A 14,472-nucleotide genomic window follows, 5' to 3' on the forward strand; every position below is an offset into this window, starting at 1 on the left:
GATTTACCTATGTTTTAGGAATTTTAACTGCTACCCTCTTATTTAGACTTCCCCTTATCCCCAACCCAGCAGCAAGCACCGTTTTAGAGGTGTGTCTGGTTGTCCCTTTGCATCCTGCTCATTCTTCCCTCTAGACCTGGTGCTTTTCATGTCACGCCATTAGCGCCCTCTGGCCTCCTGTCTCAAGTGGGCCAACTCCTTGCATGATTTCAGCCCTTCCAGCCAGAGAGAAGCAATAGCATCTTCCTCTGGCCCACTAGCAGCCCTGCACAGAGGGGATCACTCCAGCATTCTGCTGTTCATAGTCTAGATAGGTCCTTTGTCCCATTGAGTGTTTGCAGATGAGGGTAAGGAAAGGAATTGATCTCCAGTTTTTAAGTCAACCAGAAGATACCTCAAGAGTGGAAATGGTCTATAGATAGTTTCCCCTCTTTTGCACCACCTGTTTTTGGAAGCTTTGCATTTTTGGTATGCCCTTTTGAATACTCCTGTTTTTGTTATTAGCCTTGAGTTTTGAAAAATAACATCCACTGACTTTAATGACTTGAAAACTGGTATTTCTAGGATTTAAATGTAGTATGTGAATAGGCCCTTAGTTTTTTGCCTTTTTGATTCTCCACTACAGCAAGATTAACTGCATTTTTGTTTTGTGATTTGGAGGGTTTTAACTTTTATGTGGATTCACTCTCACAGAGAAGTAAATTGATATTTTAAAAGATAGCTAAGAAAACATGGTATATTTTGTGATCAGTGTGTGAGGGGGCCCTCAAATACTGTGTTTTTCCATATACCTTTTGCATTGATATGTGATTTCTCAAATACATATTATTCTTATCATTCCCCATAATGTGTCTCTGAGGAACCAAATGTCTTTCTCTTATTAGTAAAGATTGAATGTTTTCCTAATCAATAGCAAATGGAGTGCTAATAGCATTTAATTAGTACACTTCTGTATTGACTTAGAGACGATGGTATTGGATTATCTTGCAATTATGATGGAAAAATCAAGTGACCCCTTTAGTAATTCTGTTTTAAACAGATGGTCATAAAAGGTGTTTTCACCTATGTATTTTTATAGTTGCTGTGCAAGTCTAATTATGTTAGGTAGAACATAATATCTCATGATATTTTGTACTGACAAGCCAAAAGTGTATCATTTGGTTCTGTTTTTGAAGAGAACTTCATCTGGTTTTATCTGTATTTTCAGGAGTTCATAAGTATTTTGGTAAGGATACATTTTATTTTTAAAAGCAAAGAGTTTTGTATTTGTTCCTTGAAAGAATTCTTCTCTCACTCCCCCACCATCATGCCAGCAGGTGCACTCACACACAGACGCGTGCGCACACGCGCGTGCGCATGCACACACACACACACACACACACACACACACAATCTGAAACTGGTGTTTAAGGTGGTTTGTCAAGCCCACATCTGTAACTATGAAAAGGAGGCTTCTGATTAGAGAAAAAGAGTCAAGCCAGGTTTAGGACTCATTTTCTCTGGAAAAATATATTGAGGGCAATTTGCAGTCGGCAAGATTTTTGCATTAGGTAATAGTCTAAAGTTAACAGTAGCATCAGGTCTTCAAAATTTTTCTTTTTTATTTTTCTGGAGGAGGGTAATGGGAGTGCCTTGCTGAGTCCTTCCTTGTGCTCATCAACATAGCAGCCCCAGCTGCCCCCCTTGGATCCCCTGCCAGGGCTGCTATCATCTTCTGATCAAATATTAATGTGTGATCCTCTGCTTGCTCACTAATCCAAAGCCAATTAATATTATCTGTCAATTATTTACAGATCCTGAGGTGCAGAGGCAATTCCCGGAGGACTACAGTGACCAGGTTCGGAATGCGTAATTAATTTTTTACATGACAAAATTTATTTCAGAGTTGTTCAACATATTATTACTGTTCTTTTTACTGAAAGAGATAAATGAATTTTTAGAGGGAAGAGAAATAGCAATTAGGAACCCAAGACAAAAAATAAAAACAAATGGAGATCAGATTGAAAATACTATGGTAGGTTTGGGGTGTTACCTTCAGGGAAAAAATGCACAGAAAGTAAGGAAGAAATCTATCACAAATTTTACGTTTTACTTTGAGGTATGCTGTAGTCTGCAGTTCATTAGGAAATCCTTTTGTGGATTGCCTGTGACTTTTTTTTTTTTTTTTTAAATGCCATTTAAGCAGTCAAGAACCAGTGTAACAAAAAGGGGAGGAGGAGGAGGAAGGAAGTTTATAACATTTCCTGGAATTTGAAATAGATTATGAAATTATGTGTAATGGTAGTATTCCAAGGAGAAGCTACACATTGAGGAATGGTCTTCTGGGTGAGGTTCTAATGATGGTAGAGAAAGTTGAGGTTGGCCGGTTGGCCCTGCCATCTTGAATTTCCTGTATCTTCCAAGCATGGAATGGGATGGAAGGAACTATTTTAATCACAAAAATAGTACTGAAGTTCTGGTGCTGCTCTACTCTTGAAAATTAGATCCAGGTTATGCATTCTAGATTCCAGTGTTTGTCTTAAGAAATATTAGAGATGTTTTATAGCTTTCTGTGGGTCATCATGCACTTTTAGTTCAAATAGGCAATTTGCTGTGCTTTTTAAAAAAACTGTTTCAAGATAGAAGCATCCTTGATTACACTGAATAAAGCAACTTTATAAAGCCATCCATTGAATTTTGTCTGTTAAAAAAAATGTCCTTGAATGGAATAGAAATACGCAATACAGTAGTAGTTACACCTTTGCAATGTGGCCTGTTGTATGAGGGCAAGGTATCTGAGACATCTTTATGAATCCTGGGGACATAATGTGACCAGGAATATAACTGGATAATCAGTATAATGAGATGCTTTGTAATGAGGTTTTATTGTACAAGAACCCAAGAGAACTGGTATGGCTTGCTTTGTGTGTGATCTCAAGACTTTTAAATGAGATTTAAAAAATACTAATCTTCTCTAACCCTTGCTTCATCTTCCAACAGGAGAGTTAAATTTTTATCTTGCCCTGAATTGCTATGTGATTGAGCCCATTGGATTTAAACTACACAATCCAGAGATTATAGGACCTCTTTATTAATAATTTTTTTCTCATTAAACAGTGTCTAGAGGGTAGAAAATTTTAAAGTGCTGTTTTGAGTAGACTTGAAGCCAATAGCTCTTAAGAAAATCATTATTCTAAAGTTTTGTGGCTAGGTAAATAAACTTTGTGGTCCCAGGTTCTGAATTACCCAACAAGAGAAAATTTTGTTGGACAAAACTGAAAATGGTTGAAAATAACCATGGTTAACATCTGGTTCTAGTCCTTTAAATTTAGTTTCTTACTATATCTGACACTTTTTGATCTTTTCTTTTTGGGGGGGGTATAAATCACATGGGTAATAGCCACATGGGTAATATGTTTATGACAAAATATTTAGGAAATATAGATAGAAATAAATTTTTAAAAGAATGCAAAGAAAAATACAAGTCATCTATAGTTTTACTACTCAAAGATAACTACTATGAAAATTTCATTTTTTTTTCATGTTTATGTGACTGTGTTTGTGTTTGGGGTGGAATATATGTGTATATATTTGGGTACTATACATCCATATGCATATATAGTAGATGTGTGTACAGAGAGAGAAATACAGGCTATTATCCATTCTGTTGTTGCATATGGAACCTTGTTTACAGATTAAATGTTATGTTATGAACTTTGTTCTCTTTACTTGGGTTAATGGATGATATTACATCTATTTCATATACTGAAGTAGGAATAATTTAAAATTACAGTAAGAACCTAAAAAATATGGAGCACTGGGTGTGGTGCATAAACAAAGAATTTTGGAACACTGAAAAAAATTAAAAAAAAAAACAACCTAAAAAACGATAGCCTTCAGCTATCTTAAAGCGCTCACAGGATAGTTAACTTGTTTCCTTTGTTTAGATCGGGGACACAATTTTAAAATTTGGAGGATGATATTCATGGGCTAGATGTAAACTTATGAGAGTTTTTTTATTCAACATCTCTTCCAACCTGGCAAAGGTAGTTTCCCTTCTTTATCACAGGTAGCTCAAGAATGGTAGATGAATGAAAGGTCTACTTTATTTTTTGAGAAGTTACCTCCAAATTCCCAGAAGTTGATTTGACACTTGATCTGTTGGTAAAGGGAATGGGACCTGCATATTTTTTGTTTCCCTTTTTACCATTTGGGTTCTGATCTTAGGTTTTTTTTTTTTTCTTTTCAGCATTTGTTGGATTAAACCAAATTATCTTTCCCCTCAGTTGTACTATTTTAAGGAATTCTTAGAAATATATCTATTACCTACAAACTGTAAATGTTGAATATGCACTTAACCTAGACGACATTTCTAGTATTAAAACATTTATGATGTAATCCATAAGGAATATTTGAACTAATTCACCATAAAGTATACCGCTTGTTATTACGCACACGCGCGCACACACACACACACACACATTCCTCCCCCCCCCCCACCCCCGCCGTCTGGTTTTCCTCCTCGTTCGCCTAAACTACCAGTGGTTGTTTTTACATATAGTGTGTTTCCCATGTACCAGCACACTTGATCAGAGACACTTGCTGCTGCTAGATGTTTTATTCTGTGTGTTCTTTGTACCTTACAGTAAAAGAATCTGTCACAAATTATTGTGGCTCACTGCTTTAGAAACTGAGAAAAAAGGGAGGTTAGATTGACATCTGTGACTGAATAATGATGACCAGCCTTTTGGCTCTCCTTGAGCCACAAAGCTAGCACTGCCTTTAGAGTGGAAAAAGAAGTAAGAAGAAAGGGGAGGGATAAAAGAGAGTTACAAATCTGTGGTCCCGGAGATGTATTACTGTTGGACCAGTTGTCTGCGTGGTATGATAATCCATTTTGATCTTCTCTGTCTTAATTGTCTGCTAAAGACAAATGGGCAGTAAAAGTTCATCAGTTTCATCTTTTTTGCTTCTCGTTTAGAAGCAGAATAAATGATCCATCACTACAGAAGTAGCCTTTCTTTCTGACACGGAAGTAATGCAGACCCAACACGTTTTATTAAAATGTTTTCCCCTCATTATTTCGCTCCTCTCAGCTCTGATAGATCTTACTGTTTCATAAAAAATGTAATCTGAAATGTAAATAAGGGTCTTGATTCAGAAGGAAGAAGTAATGAGCAGCCTGAGCCACATCTTAGGACTCTTGATTGTAATTACTGACAAAGTGATTTCTCTGTGCCCCATTTTTTTTTCTTCCTTAAGTTGTCTGTGATACCCCCGGACCTCAATGACATCTATGGTTTAAAACCGTTAAATCACTGTAGCACCCAATATTTCATTTCAAATCCGGTAAGCCTGCTATCCTTAAACCTGTAAGTATAGGCTTTGTTAATTTCTGAAAGACCTGCAATGCCTGTGTTTTTTTTTTTTGAAAATAGAGAAACAAACCAAAAAGGCAAAAGCAAGGTCTTTTCAGAGTTCACATTATTTATTCATCACCTTTTGTTTAATGCTTAGCTAGTTTAAATACTAAAACATCAACATTCATAGGGTCCTGACTTGAATCCTGCATTAAAAAAAAATCTAGCAATTTACATAAGAAATTTTAAAAATGGTTTGTCCTCTAAGCATAATATGAAGTAGTCTAAATTTTTGGGGGGGAGGGTGGTGAAGATTCAATATTTTAGATACAATTTGTGAGTTACTTTGGTTTTGGTAGCTTAAGCCAGATTCTTTTCAGTCTCTCATACACGTTTAGAGAGTGAAGTTCTTGATAAAGCCTGTACGATAGAAAAATTTTGTTAAAAAACAGAATCACGATGAGTTTTTTTTTTTAATTTCTAGAAATGGTTCTCAAAGATATCAGCATGTCAATCTAGCATTAAAAATAAAATACAAAACATGAATATCTTTTTCTGCTGGAAATAGCCTGTAGTTAATTAAGTAGATTTATAATTATTCTGTTTACTGTGTTCATTCATAATTATGGAAATAATTGGTAAAACTTTACTCATTGTGATTAGTGCAATTTTAATGAATACTAATTGAATTAAGGGAGAAGAGGATAGTTAAATTAACATGTTAGCAAATTATGGTTACCATTCTCATCATCTCTCATCTTTGGTTTCAAAACATTATATGATTTTTCAGATTAAAAAGAGTCTTTAGTAATTACAATATGTACTGTGGGCTAATGTGGAGTAAAGCTGTGGTAACTTATCAGAGAGAAGATTTCCATAAATAGCCTTGTAATATGTCAAGTATAATAGGCATTACACATACCATTTTAAAACATATTAGTTATAAGACGATTACCTCTTGTACTAAAATATGTAGAATTAATAATTTGTTCTCACAATTGCACTTTTTATAGCCTGTTTGTTCCAAGAGTGGTGCTTAGGGGTGAGTGTGCTAGAAGTTGCTTCTCCGGTATGCTTATGCATATTTTGGTGAAATATAGCTAGTGTCTTAGAGCTTTTTGAATAGAGGTCTGAGCACACTTACTTACTCTATATATATAGTTCGCTGTTTAGAGTTGCAGGTAATTTTTCTTTCCACTGGCACTGAAACAGAGGTTATAATGAAACCAACAATCTTTATGCATTTATAGAAACTATAAAAATTTTATGGAAATCTTTATATAGAAACTAACAGTGTTGCTTGTACAAGCTCTATAAGCAATGTAGAAACATGGTACATTGGGAAAAATAAAAAGGTACCCTTTCTTTTATGGTTTTATATGGTCTATGTGATTTTAAAATTTCACTATAGGCAGTTAAGCAAATTATAAAAACATGCATCACCTATATACTAAAAAGGAACAAAAATATGTTGCATAACTTAGGCTAATTGTGATGGAAATTGGCATTTGTGAGTTGCGTGTAATTGCTTAAATATGGAGTTTTCATCTGTTCATACTTCAGGTATGCTCTAAAGAAAACATTTCTTAGGCTCACAATTATTCATAGTTTAACCTATGTAAATGGATTGGAAGATTCTGGTTAGAAAGACAACAGAGATAATATTTAATCAAGACTTGCTGCTTGTATTCTGGTGATTGCCTCGTTCTTTTGGTGTGCTCTTGTGTTTGAAAACTTTCATGTTATTTTCCTCTAAATTTCGATAAGCCAGAGACTAAACATTTTAATTCAAAACTTGTTCATGCCCTGATTCATTGAAAGAAATAAATTTTCTGTTACCGTGAAAGGACGTCTCATACTGGCATTGTATAATGTGACATACATTTGTAATAGTCACACAAAATTTAAAAGAAATGATAAAATCTGATTTTTCTCATTGTCATTAGGCATTAGAAAACCATAAGCAGCCGTGTACCTGGTTTTTATAAACTGTGACTTTGATTCCCGAAAGATTCTGCTAGTCTTTCTTTAGAGACTTGTTGAAACTGTAGGATCTTCAAGTTGGAATTGAGACTTTGGGTTTGTGGTCCTTTGGGCCTTGCATTCACCAAGCTCACGAAGAATGGAGTCAGACCTGGGTGTATCCCATTTCCCTTAGAAATTTTGAGCTTTCTTTTTTCCCCACATTCTTCTCCAAAGTGTGGGTGCTGTCATGCTTCCAGTCTGCTCACACAAACTGCTCAGATTTGATCCGCTTGAAATGGTGAGGTCAAGTTTGGTTCTGGAAACTTTTTTTTGACACCATATACATGGGACAGAATTTATTGATTCATTTAAGTCTCATTGAGAGGATTTACTTATAGAAGCATCAAGTGGATCATGCTTTTGAAATGACTCTACAACCTGGTCTTAAGAAGACTAACTTATAAGTGTCTGCATTTTCTGATCTTTTCTTCATCGCCTTAGTGTGTGTTTTGGGTGGCAGAAACTGGGAGAGTAGATTTGATTTTATTAATTTTTTAAACTTTTAATTTAATTTCTTTTAATTCATTAATTGAATGAGAGATTATTAAGTGTAGTGTCTGCAGAATGTGAGCCAGGCACCATGCTAAGTAAAGAGGAGGAGAGAAGAAGTAGATTCTACTCTTCCCTGAAGGACCTTACTGTCTCGTAGGCTATAAGCGTAATGCACGTTCAGGTCATTTTGTCGGTTTGTAGCACAGTGGCATGACCAGAATTGGGGGTGTCTCCAAAAATTAATGGTAGTGATGCCACCATGTAATCACATTCCTACAATTTCTTGTCCTTTATGTTATGAAGCCTTAGAAGATAGTAGAGTTAACAATAGTGGTACAGAGAAACCCAAGTGGGAAAGTCTTGAAGCTGCCCTTACAGAAGATCATCTTTTAGGTTTGTTTTGGATGTGCTTTTCCTGAGAGTCACTGTTGATTTTTGGATTTTTCCACCTCTTGCTCAGAAAGGTCAGTTTCCATAATTCTTAGCAATTTGGCAGTCTGGGATTGTAGATAGAAATGTAATTTTCTCATCCACAGATATAAACACTCAAACTCTTCAGACCCTAGGAGCTGATTGTTTAACATAACAGCAACAAAGCACCCTGCAGAAGCAGCTTTCTTCAGGAAGTGCACCAGTCCCCACAAATGCCATGAGATGTAGCCATTTTGATGGACCACAGTGCAAATTTTGAAAAGATTCATTGATAGAATGCAGATGGACAGATGCATCCCAGATTAAACATCAGCTTCCTTGTATGTGTTTAAAAATGTTCTGTTCTTGATGATTGGCTTGGTTTTAATTTATTTTTTTTTTCAAGTATAGGTTCATGGATGGTTAAACAGTAATCCTAAAAAATCTGTCACGTGTCGCTTCTTATTTTTCCTTGTATTGTTACAAGTCAGATTTATCATCTTGGACAAATGTCAGAGTTGATGCTTTTTAAAGTGTTTGCTAAAGAGAAACCACCTTGTAGATAAATGCTGCTACTCTACCGTATCGATATCATGAGTTCCCCCCAACTTCCATTTCCAGAAAAGGGTGAATTTAAGAATGGGATGGGGTTGGACGGGCTTTTTAATGAAAACTGTATTTCAAAACCTTAAACATTTAACTAAACCCAATTGAAAAATTGATACATTTTCTGACTTAAGGCTTTTCTTTCAAGTTGAAGATTTCTTCCCAATTTGGTCACTCCCCAGCTGTTACAGTTATATAGAAGGAACTCATTAAAAAGACAAATTCTTTTTGAGCTATTCTTTCTGAAAGCACGCCAAGCTATGCAGCTACGTTGTACTACTACTTACTTGAATCTAACGCCAGGAAATGGTAATTATGCAATTCTTACTTACACATTCTTATTAGAAGTGTTCTCCTGGTCTTATTCTGGCTCCAAAAAAGCTCCACTAGATTTTAGACATCTGTGAATACTATTGGATGGTCTTGTTTCTTTTGAGTTACTCAATGGTTATAACTAGGTGGATGGGGGCTGTTTCTGAGCATGGTAGTCTGAGCCTTAACTTTAGTTTCGTGTAACCAGTGTCAGTTGATCAGGCAAGTCTTGTTTATTATCCTTCCCAAGTTGCTCCCCAGTCTATTTCCCTCTGCATTCAACTCTTAGTTTCTCTCCTGTGAACTCTTCCTAATGGCTTACAGCCCAGTGCCCTTTTAATCACTTCCCTCTGCAAGACGGCCAGAGATAACTTTCTAAAACGTATTTCGAATCCCACCATTTCTCTTTAGTCAGAACTCTTGCTTGTCCCCTGGTGCCTTCAAGATTGACTCCAAATTTCTTAAAACTTGGATTTCAGGCCCTTCGCAGTCTGAGCTGACTCATCTTGCAGCCTAGTTTCCTACTCCTCACTCTATAAGCAGTCCAAGAACACTTCACCATTTCCCAGCATGCTTTGCTTTCTCCCACCTCTGTTCTTGCCCAAGCTGTTTTTATGGTTGAGATCCTTCCTCAAGCTCCCTCCTGCTCCCCAGGTATACTTCTGTTCAGCATTAACTGTCCTGCTCATATCACTTCCCCTGTGAAACTGGCCGTGGCAGAGTTAGTCACTCTGTCTCAGCACTTGGAGAGCTCTTGGAACATTGACTTCTTACACTGTATTATTTGTCTATCAGTCTGAATTCTTTAAGTACAGGAATGACTATAATCCGTGTTAGAGGCTCTTCTCAGCAGCGAAGATAAATTACGGGCTAGTGAATAATTGTGAATATGAAGTACGTCTTACACAGACATAATTGTTAAGGAGTTCAGATTCCAGAAAGCAGAGTACAGAGGCATGAATGATAGCAGTGATGAAGAACATGGACTTCGGAGCCAGACTGCTTGGGTTTGAATCCCAACTCTGTCATTTACTGGACTTACCTCTTCAGGATTTCATTTCCACATCTGTAAGCTAGAGGTAATCATAGTAAAGACCTCCTAGGGTCTTTGTGGGGGTTAAGTGATTTGAAGTGTGTAAGAGGGCTCAGAATCATTCATGGCATCTAATAACCAGTAGTTATGTAGTGGCTCCCCTGTCTAGGGACGGATTTAAGGCAGCAGGGTAATCCAGTGCGGTGCTTTTGTTTTGTTGGGTATTAGGGTTATATGTGATAGCTGTTGCCTCCAGAATTTGGCAGAACCTAAGAATTCTGGAAAACCTTTCCTTTCTGAGCCTGTGCTGTTCCAGAGCAAAATTTAGAGAAGTTGCAAGAGGAAGAGAGAGTACTTTGTCCAGTAAAGATGAAGAGATATAATCAGAAACAGTTCTTGAATATGTTCGAAAATATACTGAAAATATGGAAACTCTTTAAATGGTGATGAAGGGGTTTCATATAGCTAATTATTTTTAATTTATTTCAGTTGTGAAATCTGCACATTGAGACTTTGCGTGTTCAAAATCTTAGAAATTTAGTAATGTGCCCCCATTGTCCTTGTAAGTTAGCCCTTTTGGTCGCCTCTAGTGCTTTGTACTATTGTGTTAGCTTTTGTTTTTTTCAATACACACAGTAGAGTTGAGAGTCCTGTGGCTACTGTAATTACAAACTGTGTAACTTTGGTCAATTTCAGATTTCAAATGTGAAATAGGATGAAACCCATACCGTGGACTAGTCTGTACTGTGTGTACGTGGGTATATAGCAGGTGGGGGTCCGTGGGTAGAAAATGAAAAGGTATTTATAAAAGAATTAAGATGATCTTTTAAAGAACATTGAGCTTAACAAAGCTCATGTGCTTATATACCAGCCTTGTGAAATATGTGATAAAATATTTTTTCATGTTGCTTTTATTCCTGGAATATTCTTATCTAGCAGTTTGTCTAGTAAATACTCATCTCTCAAAAGTCAGGTCGCATGTCACCACCTCTGAGGGGGCTTTCACATCCCCCCGGTAGAACTCTCCATACCTTCCTTTCTCCATGACCATCTGTCGGAAAACCGAAAACACTTTATTGCATGTTGTTGTTTTTGTATCCTCTCCCTCCCCCCAAGCAGGAGGTCAGGGTTTCTTGCTTGCTTTGTGTCCATATCTCTAGCACCTGGTACTGTGCTTGGATATTAGTAGTTCAGATATTTGATATGTAATAATAAAAGCTTATTAGAATAGCTTTCACACTATGATTTCTGAGCTCAGAATTTGAACGAGGTAGGACAAACGAAGACATACATTTTATTAAATCCTATCTTACCTACCAGACGCTTTTAAGATTCTTACATTCGAAAATATTCAAACATGATGCCTCTTCAGTAACATCTGATTTTAGAAGTGTAAACTGTAAATTGTTGAGAACATTATTTTTAACAGAGAACTCTTCCAACCTTCCAGATACTTACCATTTCTAGAGATCTAAACTGCTAGTAAATTGAGAAGTATTTCTGAATTTCTAAAATATATCTGTTATAATAAACAGATTTAATGGCAGCTAAAATCTTTGCATTATTCATGTCTCACTTATTTCTTAACAATTATCATCCCCCCCCTACAAATTTTAACTGCTTTTCTTTCTTCTCCTCCTCTTCCTCTTTCTTCTTTTTCCTTTTCTTCTTTTTTGGTATGTTTGGCCTAAAGAAAAATAGTAGAAGGTAGGTATCCCCACGTTGTAGGAGATCTGGCTTTGGAAAGGCCCTTTGGGCAAAGGCTTTACTTTTTCAGCCTCATTTTTTTTTTTTCATCTGTAAAACAAGAAGTAATACTAATTTTGTAGAACTGGCAGGAGATGTGGGTGTGATGTATACACAATACCCAGATTAGCCTAGTTGGATAATTGTTTTCTGATGTAGCATGAGGAAAATGAAGCAAAGGGAAGATTTTGCTGTTTCCATGTAGTTCATGATGTGTCTGGTATTGCATTAAGTACTAGAATGTAGGTAAGTCTTTAATGTGGATAAATAAAGAGCCTGGGGTCAAGTGATAAAACCTTTTTAACATCACTCCCCAGTTTCCCATCACAAGGCAGATAGAACAGCTCTTTGTTCTTTCAGGACCTTCCAGACACGCCATGGTTTTCCAAGAGTCTGAAGACCATAGCAGCCAATCTAGAACACTTTGAAGAGTGAAACGGGCACCATGATTATACAAACTGAGCAAACCAGGATGTCCTGGGCAAGCCGGCACATGAGGCTCCCCTAACCGAAGACCCTGTGTTAACACAAGCCTTGCAGTCAGTCCACTGCTGTAGTTGGAGAGTGAGGTGGGAAAGAGGCGTTAGCTTCCTTCAGCATGGAGGGCTACTACCGCAAAGTTGGAGCTGAGTGTTTATAACTGTGGTGACAGAATCCTAATCCAGCAGGAGCCAAGAATGAGACTCTGATTTGTAGTCAACAAAGCAGTAAGCTGAGGACTGTGGAAAGAACTTAAGCTCCAGAGATAGATGAACTTGGATTTAAATGTTAGCTTTTCCATTCACTGTCTACTTCCAGTTAGGCAAGTTACTTCACTGTTCTCTCTGATTAATTTTACTCCACTTTTAAGGTTCAGTTCACGCATAAGAGGTTGATAATCTTTATGATACACAAGATTACTGGCAGGATCGTTGAGCATATGTAAAACTTCTAGCATAGAGCATGACCCGTTTCGGCTTCCTTCTGCTTGTCACTTTACCCCCTCCAGAGAGCAGATGACCATTGGTATATGAGTAACACAATGAAGGCTGAATCAGAACAAGTTACATAGTTACATAGGTCAATTAGATACCTTAAATTTTGTACATAATTCTTATATTTATTAAGCATAAATAGTAAATTTTTGACAGAAATGGCTTATACCACATTTATACAAACTTTAATAGTTTCTTCCATTCCTTTTCTTTCTTATATCAGGAATAAATATTGGGGCACCTGGCTGGCTCAGTCGGCAGACCATGTGACTCTTGGTTGTGAGTTCAAGCTCCACACAGCACATGGAGCCTATTTAAAAAAAAAGAATAAATATTGTTTCTCCGATAAATTCAGTTCTCCTTTGGCCCGTGTGGCCTCACTGTTTCCTATGGAGATTAAACAATACAACCTATAGACTCTTAGCACAGTGCTTGGCAATAGTAAATGCTCAGTTAATGCTCTTATTTTTGCATCTAAATCTCCAGATTGTCATCCAGCCATCTTGCAGCACCACCTTTCACTGGGTGTTTCCTCTGTGCTGGGTACCCCACTAGACACTGACTGTGGATATAATCCCCACCATTCTTAACTCAGTCAAGTGGGAAATATATTCGATTTTTCACTTTTTAACCTCTCTGAAATTGGGATGCATCTTACCGTTGATGGTGTATCATTCAAAGCTTTTTTCCCCCTAGTAGTACTGAAAAATAATAGTCTTATAACCAATGGCTTCTGAAATGCAATGATAGATAACACGTTACTGCAATAAAAAGTCCTGCTTTCTTCGTATACAGGAAAATGGACTTTGGGGTCTCAGAAAGAACACCAGATTATCAGGAGCATGTTCTGAAGAGAGATTTAAGCTGATCCTGTTCAAATTTGTTACACTTCCTTTGTTGTTCTCTTCAACCATAATCCCTTTCCGTGCTGCTGCGTTATTATTAAGGCTCCTGTGTGAGGTTCCCTTCCTTCTCTCAGGAATCGGAGGCCTGACAGGCACCTGGGTGTGTGTCTTTATTCTCCTGTGGAAATGTAGGGTCCTGAGATGATGGTCCGTTGAATGCTAGGAATGATGGCTGCAGGACTGGCGTGGGAGCTCAGGTGAAGAGCTCGATGAGAATAGCGCTTGAACCCCTTGCAATCTGGAAGACGTGGGGGTTACGGCAAAGTCAGAAAGTGACGTGCAAAGTGATGTAAAGGACTCAAACCCTGCTCGTGACTTCAGTGCACTAGAATAAAGCCCAGGCTCCGTAGCATGCCCTATAAGGCCCCTTATGATTTGGCCCCTGACACCCTGTGCAACCTGATCTTTTTTATTTATTTATTTTTTAAGATTTAAAATTTTAAAAACATTTTATTTAAATTTAAAATCTTAAAAATTTATTTGACAGAGTGAGCAAGAGAGCCCAAGTGGAGGGTGGGCATTAGAGGGAGAGGCGGAAGCAGGCTCCTTGCTGAGTAGGGAGCCTGAAGCCAGACTCATCCTAGGACCCTGGGATCATGACCTGAACCGAAGGCAGATGCTTCACCAAC

General features: G+C 37.3%; 1 protein-coding gene across 6 annotated transcripts in view; it reads left to right on the top strand.

The window, feature by feature from the left end:
• DENND1A (DENN domain containing 1A) overlaps positions 1–14,472 on the top strand; it is a 496,533-nt gene that overhangs the window by 123,092 nt on the left and 358,969 nt on the right. For all 6 annotated transcript variants that reach the window (XM_059410848.1, XM_059410842.1, XM_059410846.1 and 3 more), the window contains exon 3: positions 1,794–1,837. In XM_059410848.1, the coding sequence (XP_059266831.1) occupies positions 1,794–1,837 (44 nt within the window). The remainder of the gene's footprint in view (positions 1–1,793; positions 1,838–14,472) is intronic.

The sequence above is a fragment of the Mustela nigripes genome, chromosome 9 (assembly GCF_022355385.1).
Source record: "Mustela nigripes isolate SB6536 chromosome 9, MUSNIG.SB6536, whole genome shotgun sequence".
NCBI classification, from domain to species: domain Eukaryota; kingdom Metazoa; phylum Chordata; class Mammalia; order Carnivora; family Mustelidae; genus Mustela; species Mustela nigripes.